The 8,120-nt window shown below is 50.9% G+C and overlaps 1 protein-coding gene and 2 pseudogenes across 1 annotated transcript; 1 reads left to right on the top strand and 2 right to left on the bottom strand.

Moving 5' to 3' along the window:
• Positions 1 to 3,849: 3,849 nt before the first annotated feature.
• Positions 3,850 to 5,844, bottom strand: LOC147992654 (uncharacterized; annotated as a pseudogene).
• LOC147992653 (uncharacterized) lies at positions 5,679 to 7,232 on the bottom strand (annotated as a pseudogene).
• Positions 7,231 to 7,837, top strand: LOC147992652 (uncharacterized). Its single transcript, XM_087539096.1, has 2 exons — positions 7,231 to 7,686; positions 7,718 to 7,837. Exons 1-2 carry the CDS (start codon positions 7,231 to 7,233, stop codon positions 7,835 to 7,837), a joined length of 576 nt encoding a protein of 191 aa, XP_087395222.1.
• Positions 7,838 to 8,120: the final 283 nt, after the last annotated feature.

Here is an 8,120-nt window from a genome sequence, read left to right as displayed (position 1 = left end):
CCAGCTCCCTAGCCTGTTGACTCAGACTATGAGCGCCAAATCAGGAAGGCACATCGAGCACGACTACAGAAGGACTCGAGCTCGAGCTCGAGCCAAGCAACTGGCAAAAAATGCGGGAAAACCGTTCCCCAGCTGGGAGAACAGGCGGCGCAGTCGATCCCCCCCCCCCCCCCCCCCGCTTGTTGTGCCAACAACACATGAGAGTACCGCCGCCCTATATATGTGTGGGCAAACTGTTCCCCGGCTTGGCAATCTGGTAATAACCGAGGAGCATATAATGCAGGCTGAAATGCTCGGTATAACTGTTGGACAACTCCTCGAGATCGAGCCCATGTCTCCGCTTAGACAGGAGGAAATAAAACGGAAATATGTCTGCGGCCAACCTTTGGTTGAGCCCGAGGAGGTCAAGAACCTCCCAACGATAATGTATGAATTGCATGATTGGTACATGAAAATTACCAAGAGTTCCAATCGAGAGTCCCTCATGGTGAATGTCAAGGAAGAGCATTACTTCCATAAGCTAGCTCTGTCCGTTGAGTATTCAGAACTATTTCAGTTATTCAATCAAGATGCACTCGAAAAATCTCTCGTCAGTTGCTATTGTCTGTAAGTGATTTCTTCTGTAATTTAAGTCTCAAGCTAGCTTTAGTGCTCACTGATCCATCATTACCTGTAATTATCCTCACTATATTCTTTTTTGTGGTATTATGCAGGATGAAGATATATAAAATGAAAAAAGCTGTACGCTATGGCATTGGGTTCATTGACCCAAATACCATTAATGAAACAACATGGAAATTGGAATGGTATAAACAAGATGTAGAGAATAAAATGCTAGAGTTCTTGAAGCACCTCAATACCAATGAAGATATACTACTTCCTTACAACTTTCTGTGAGTCATACTGTCTTGTACTACAAATTCCGTTTTTGCTTACTAGCTAGCTAGATGTTAATAATTAAGTGTATAGGGTTTAGGGTAGTTGATTAGTGTTATGCACATGCCCGCTTAATTTAGACATGCAAACGTGTGCGCATGCAGTTACCACTAGATCTTGTTAGACATTAAAGTTGATGAAGGAAAAGTTGAAGTACTGGACTCACTACTTAAAAAAGAAAGTGACTACACCATCTTGAAGGGGATAGTCGGCAGGTAATTTCAATCATTATTAACTATATCTCGGCCTATTTAGTTCGTCATTTCCTGATATCAACTATTTAATATAATAACCCCTTTATTATTTTTCTTTGCCGGCGGGCAAGGCTTGGGCAAAGTTCATCAAGGTGACTTCACGCAAATGGAGTGAAAATTTGTTTTGGTATCGACCCAAGGTAAGTAACTAAGTAGTACTAGCTAGCTACCATCTCTTTAATTCTTGTTTCAATACCATTAATTAATTGTCATGCTTTAATAATTATTATCTGATCAAATTCCATTCTCGTAAAGGCCCTGAAGTAGGCGCCGAGGACTGATCTGTGTGCATACTACGTTTGCGAGAACATTCGAATGATGGCGTCCGAAAGGAGCAAATCTCAAAGACAGGAATGGGTACGCTTGCCAAACCAGTATTCACAATTTTTACATCATTATCGATATCTAGTCACACAACTAATACACATGCATATTGATCTCCTTCTTAATAGTTTAAAGAGGTGGCGGAGAAGCTCCTACCAACGGAGCGCATACTAGCACTTCAAGAGAAATAGTGGGATTTTTGCTCGACCAGGTCATAGATCCCAAACGAGAACACTATTACCCGCTACCACCCCCATTAACGACTCCCAATTGTCATCGAGCTCCGAAGGCACCAAGGCAACATGTAGGATAAATTGTATATATATATATACATGTGTATGTGTGAATAATGGTGGTTGTGAGACATTCGATGATGTTACCAACCCCCCAAAAAATTTAGTACCGGTTGGTGTTACCAACCGGTACTAAAGGGTTCCCCGCCCACGGCGCTGGCTCGTGCCACGTGGTGGCCCTTTAGCGGCGGTTCATGCAGAACCGGTACTAAAGGGGGGGACCTTTAGTCCCCACCCTTTAGTGCCGGTTGCAGAACCGGCACTAAAGGCCCTTACGAACCGGTGATACATCCCGGTTCTGCACTAATGTTCTGAGAAAGGTGCCGTGAGGATATCGTTTTCTTCTGCCGTGACTTGTGGAATATCATCAGTTTGGGTCTCGTCGAGGGTGAAATTCCCTTCAAATGACGCTCCGAACAGAGATTTGTAGTATTTAGTGATATAATTTTTGAGCTCCTCCGGACCTTCAATCCTCCCCTCATCTTGTTGGGACTGTAAATACATTTCTTCCTATGTCGCCCATTGGCAACCAATTGGAAGTATCTTGTATTAATTACTATCACCCATCAAAATGAAATCAACTTTGGATCTCTGGTAGTATTTGATCTCCTCTTCTCGCAGAAGACGAGCAACCTTCTCATTCGATCGATTTTTCAATTCGATCTCTTGTTGAGATAAGGTGCGCGTCTCTGCAATTTTGTCGAGATCATCAATAATGTTATAGAGCTGTTGTTTTTCTTTTCTATAAATCCCATTGGTGTGTTTTGCCCATCCAGAGAGGTGTTGCATCATGGCTCTTATTTTAAAGATCCATCTCTAAATAGGTGTATTGCCAACGGCAGGCCTCTCCCAAACATTCTTGATTATGTCTACAAATCTATGCCTATGCAGCCATCCCAATTAAAATTTAAAAGGGCGTCTGGCAACTCGGTTCGTAGAGTTAGAATCAAGAATGATGGGTGCATGATCTGATAACGCCTCAATACGCTCTAGGGCTCGCACAGTTACTAGAGGAAATTACTGTTCCCATTCGGTATCCATGAGTACCCTATCGAGCTTCTCGTATGTCGGCACAGATCGATTGTTAGCCCAAGTGAATTGCCGCCCTGACATATTGACCTCCCGAAGATCCAAAACGTCTATCACAGCATTGAATAGGAAAGGCCAATGAGTGTCAAAACGGTCATTATTTTTCTCTTCCTGGTACCTAAGGATATTAAAGTCTCCTCCAATAAGCATTGGATACGGATTACTATAGCCAGGTTTACCAATTCCCGAAGGAAAGCTGATTTATGCTCATCTTTGGCCGCTCCATAAACAGCGACGAGAGTCCATGTAAAATTATTAGCTCTGTTTCTCAGGTGAAATTTTATATGAAATTCACCTATCGAGAAAGCCAACAAGTCCATGGTTGTCGTCAGTATCCCAAGAAGGATTTCTCCAGACCTTCCACGAGCTGGTAGACTATGCCATGTGTAGTCGAAACCACCTAATAGGTGATCAAGGACATGCGGGCGAAAGTCACACTTGCCAGCCTCGAAAATTGCCAAAAAATCCAAACCATGTTCCCGTATACAATCACTGACGTGTTTATGTTTAGCCAAGTCTGAGAGACCTCTGCTATTCCAAAACATGTCTCTCATGTGGAAACTCGGGTTGGTGTGGATTTCTTCGCCTTCTTGGGTGACTTATGTTTCTTTTTAGAGGAGTGTGATTTAGATTTTCGCGAAGACGCTGTGAAGTCACAAAACATGGACCCAGGTCTTGCGTCATCTAATCCAACCTCGGTAACCTCACCAAGTGGCAAATGAGCGGACCATCATATTTGGCATCTGTTTCATCATCCTCCTCGGTTTCGGGGTTAGGTAGGGTGCAATTACACTTCGGAGAAACACTTAAACGGTCAATCTCTATATGTTTAAGTACCCCAATCAACATATTAATTTCATTATTATTCTTCCCCATATAGACACCCACGTTCTGTAAACTAGTAGAAATGTGTGTAACCGAAAAGGAAAGGAAAGATTTAGCAGAAGCACTACCTGGCGTGAAGTCCAGATTCCTTGAGGCCTGGCGGCGCATTGCCTTCGCCAATGAGTGCTCATCAGTCGAAGAAGAACCGTCGCTAAAGACGGCTTTACGGTTACTATGTTGAAGGGGCGAAGCCAACCCTTCAGACATCATACCCACCGGTATCGTCGAATGTACCGCTGGTGAAGGATTGAGTGGTGACGACTTAGCCACAGCAGCCCCAAAGGTTGATGAAGAGGGATGTGCCGCAGGTCCCACCGGAACGGACGCAAAGAGTGTCGTGCCACTCGTACGACTCGCCACAGGGCCGAGAGGCACCACGGCGACCGGAGCGTGAGCTGAAGAAGCCTTCGTTGACCCCGTGGCAGAAGCGCGCACGCCAACCGGAGCTGACAGTGGAGCTTGCAAAGCAGGCGCTGCTACGGCTGGTTGCACGGGTGCCTCCTGCCCGTGGACCGCCGGCCCATGCATGCAAGCTGGGGCACCCGCAAGAGGCTGCATGGGTGCACAAGCAGCTGCATGCCGTACTGTAGCATGAGCCGCGGCCGGCTGAACGTGATGCACAGCAGCCACATGCGCTGGGGCCGACTCGGCTGTCACTGGCTGCGAGGGCGTGGCATCCACAGCGCGCAAAACAGACTGTGTATGCTCTGTCATCTGTGTATTTCCATGCCTGTCGGCCGAACGCGAAGCTTGAGCAGATGAGGGTGACACAAGAACCGGAGTTGAAACGTTTTGCACAGAATTAATCTGCATGTGAACGCTGGAGACAAGATGCTCTTTTGGACATTTTTTGCTCTCTTGCTTGCATCCCTATCTGGCATATCCTCATCCCGATTAGCACCGTTATCGTGTCCACCATGATTTTCCCAAATCCGAGGAATGAACTCAACGTCAGGGACAAAATCATCTTCCTCTAGCACAAACCGAAATGCATATCCATTAAGTTTGACATAGACATCAGAGGAGACCGAGGCTTCATCGGACATCATTTTTGGTGAAAATATTCATGTTGTGAACAGCCACCTGGATCCGCACGATACCATGTCGGCGCAAACAAACTAAGTCAACATCCTGAGTGGCGCCAATAACAGATCCTACCGCCCACAGACCAAGGAAATGGCGGAGTGGTGGTGGGACACCGGTGACATGTACCCAAACAGTCTGCAAGGGAAGTAGCGATGGAACCTCCTCGACTTTCCATTCAAAAAAGGCAATCTTCACGTCATGAGATTTGACATTGTACTCAAAAGCTGCCACCCGCTGCAAAAATTCCATGGACGGAAAAGAAACTAAGAAAGCATTGGCATCATGAGGCACAGCTTCCCACTTCCACGAACACTGGACCGAGGCTATCTTAGCGACCTCGGCCTCCACCACCGAAGCAAACAAAGAGCCACCAGAAACCGTAACCAAAGCAGTCGGCAAAGTAGGGGGTGCAAGGTGCTCCTTGAAAAGTGAGTCCGGTAGCTGAACAAACATTGCATTAACTAAACCACATCCGCCGAGTGAGGCGGTAGGTCTTGGTTGCTTGAGAACAGGGCAGTGGTGCAGAGGATGCTTGTGGTTGTTGCAAATATAACAGTAATGAACCACCGTGCATTCCTTAGAGAGGTGATCATCTGATCTGCATTTAGAACACCATGTCAACAGTGGCCTGAGTCACAGCGTCTTGAACAGAGGTAGCGGCCAACGCTGGTGGCGGCTGGAACGCCGGCGAAGACTGCACAGCCTGGGGGGGCTGCTCCAGCAGCAGGGGCGACATGACGCCCCCCCCCCCCTGCGCTTGTACTTGGGTCGGCGAGTGGGGGGTGCTTCGGGCCCAGCGCCGGAGCCGAGGCCCTTTGGACGGACGGAGCAGCGGTGGATGTCGATCCAGCTCCGAAGCGAAGAGGTCCAGCAGCCACACCAAAGCCGGCGGAGAATCCGGGGTTTGATGCGAAAACTGGAGTTGTTTGTCCCGCCGGTGGAGCCCCCTTGGACGGGTTGCCATTCCGGCCGGCCATCGGCGGCGAAGAAACCTGGCGCAGCACGTAGGCGTATGAAGGCGGCGGCTGGACTCTCGAGCTCGATCCGATCAGATGCGAAACAGAGGACGTGCAGCTAGGGCGCCTCGATGCTTGAAGCAAGTCAGCCCGACGAAGAGTTTGGCCCAGACGTAAGGCCTGCATGGTCACGTTCAGGCCGGGCCCACGATCATGCAAAGAAGCAGAGTTCCGGTGCAGCGCATTTTGAATCGCAACGCCATCAGCGGCAGCCGCGGAAGCCGGGGCCGTTTCTTCCTGCCGATCCGAAATTGCCGGTACGCGTCCGCCTGCGCCGCCGGCAAGAAAGCGGCCAGCACCACCGGCGGCGTGATCCTGGGGCGCGGAAGCGGCCCCTTCCAAGGCCTGATGCAAATCCCACGGCGCTGTCATGCTGGTGCCGTCCCCGGTCTCGAAATGGCCGGAGAGTTATCTTGATTTGCACGCGTCTCCTCCCTGCACGACAACGCAGAATCGTGAGTAGAATCAACGTTTACCTTGACGGTCGAGGTGCAACTGCTCTTCTCCCACACTCTAGACGCCGGCCTAGAGAACCCAACGTCGTTCCAGAACTCCTGTAGGATCTCGGCGTCCGTCTTCTTCCTCCGATGCTGCCCGACCGACCAGGATTCCTCCGAGGCGTCAACACTTCCGCGATCTTCATCACCGGCAAGGACAGCGTTCACCGCCTCATTCGCCACACGTCCCGCATCCGAGACCTCAACCGTCTCCTCTCCGCTCTCGGCCAAGGCTTCAAACCTCGATCCCGAGTGCGACGAGGAACCCGGCGAAATTGATCGCAACGCCGGCGATAGGATCCCAGGGCTACCGTCAGCCGGCGCCGATCCGTGAAGACGCGAGCGCCGATGCGCACAACGCATTCAAGAAGCACCATCTCCCTCCCACTCTCAATCCTCTCGCCTGAGCGTAGATATCGCCCCTCCACGATCTTGTCGTCGCCGTTCCGAAGGAAACAAAGACCAGGCCGATATAGGAACAGCGATCCATCGTGCCATTCCGACGAGCCATCAAAAGCGGCAGTGGAGAACTTCGCCGCCCAGCGCAGCGTGGGGAGGGAGTCCAGCGATCCATATAGCGCATGCCTTAGAGAATGTCCAACAGCCGCGCCAAAAGGGGCGCCCGCGTGGTAAACTTGACGTTTAGCGCACGCGGGACGTTTTCGCGCGCTCCAGCAATGGTGGGACACTAGCGCGCGCGTTTGTGCGCAGGGGGAAAGGCGGCAGCTCGTGCGCTAGATTTGGCGCACCGCGTCCGGCACGCCTATAAATTGCAGCGCCCTCTGCCGCTCTCTCTCGCTCGCTCTAGCACTTTCTCTCCTCGCCGCCGACACGACACCACCGCGCCACCATGCCGCCTCGCCGCCGGGGAGGTTCGGACTACCGCGGCGTCCGCGTCCGTCCGTCCGGCACCTACTCCGCCTTGATCCGGTTGGGCGGTGGCGTGCGCCTTAGCCTCGGAACCTTCGACACCGCCCAGGATGGCGCCCGCGCGTACGACGCTGCGGCGTGGCGCCTCCGGCGGTCCCGTTGGGACATGAACTTCACCGACATGGCGATGTCGGAGCGGGCACAGGAGTTGGCTCCTTTCCCGTGGCTTATCACCGACGAGGATCGGCGCAAAAATCGGAGGCGGGAGCTCCGTCTCAACCTGGCCGAGATGGACGAGGAAGCCATGGCGCAGTGGAGGCAACGCTTCCCGCAAGATATCATCAACGAGGAGCAGTTCTTCGCCAAAAGAAGGGCGGAGAGGAAGGAGAGGAGGAAGGAGCGAGCCGCCTATCGTGAGGACAAGCGAACGCGAAAGGCGGTCGCTAAATACAACATCGCGCTAGGAGATGCGTCGTCCTGAGACCCCCGCGACGAGCGGTTCCTTGACGCCTATGCTCAAACGTCTGAGGAGGACAGCACCGAGACAGAGTCCGAGTCGGAGAATGACGAGTAGTAGTTCTATGTGACTATGTATTGTTGGAGAAGACTTGAACTATGTACGTTTCGTTGTATCGTAGAACTATGTACTATGTGAGACTATGTATTATAGGAGAAGACTTAAACAATGTACGTAAAATATAACGTGCTTGCTGGAGCGGCTCGGACGCGCTTTATTTTGCGGCGGCCACTGGAACCAGCGCACCGCCGCTCACAAAATCTGGCTCATCCGGCGGTGTATTCCGCGGCTGTTGGAAATGCTCTTAGCATCGATGCCTCCAAGCTTAGTGTCCCTCTATCGAGGCTTCCTCG

Source organism: Triticum urartu, chromosome 1A (genome assembly GCF_056163025.1).
Source record: "Triticum urartu cultivar PI428250 chromosome 1A, HENAU_Tu73, whole genome shotgun sequence".
Classification (NCBI taxonomy): domain Eukaryota; kingdom Viridiplantae; phylum Streptophyta; class Magnoliopsida; order Poales; family Poaceae; genus Triticum; species Triticum urartu.
Note: the sequence above shows the minus strand (reverse complement) of the source record. Positions and strands in the feature narration are given on the sequence as shown.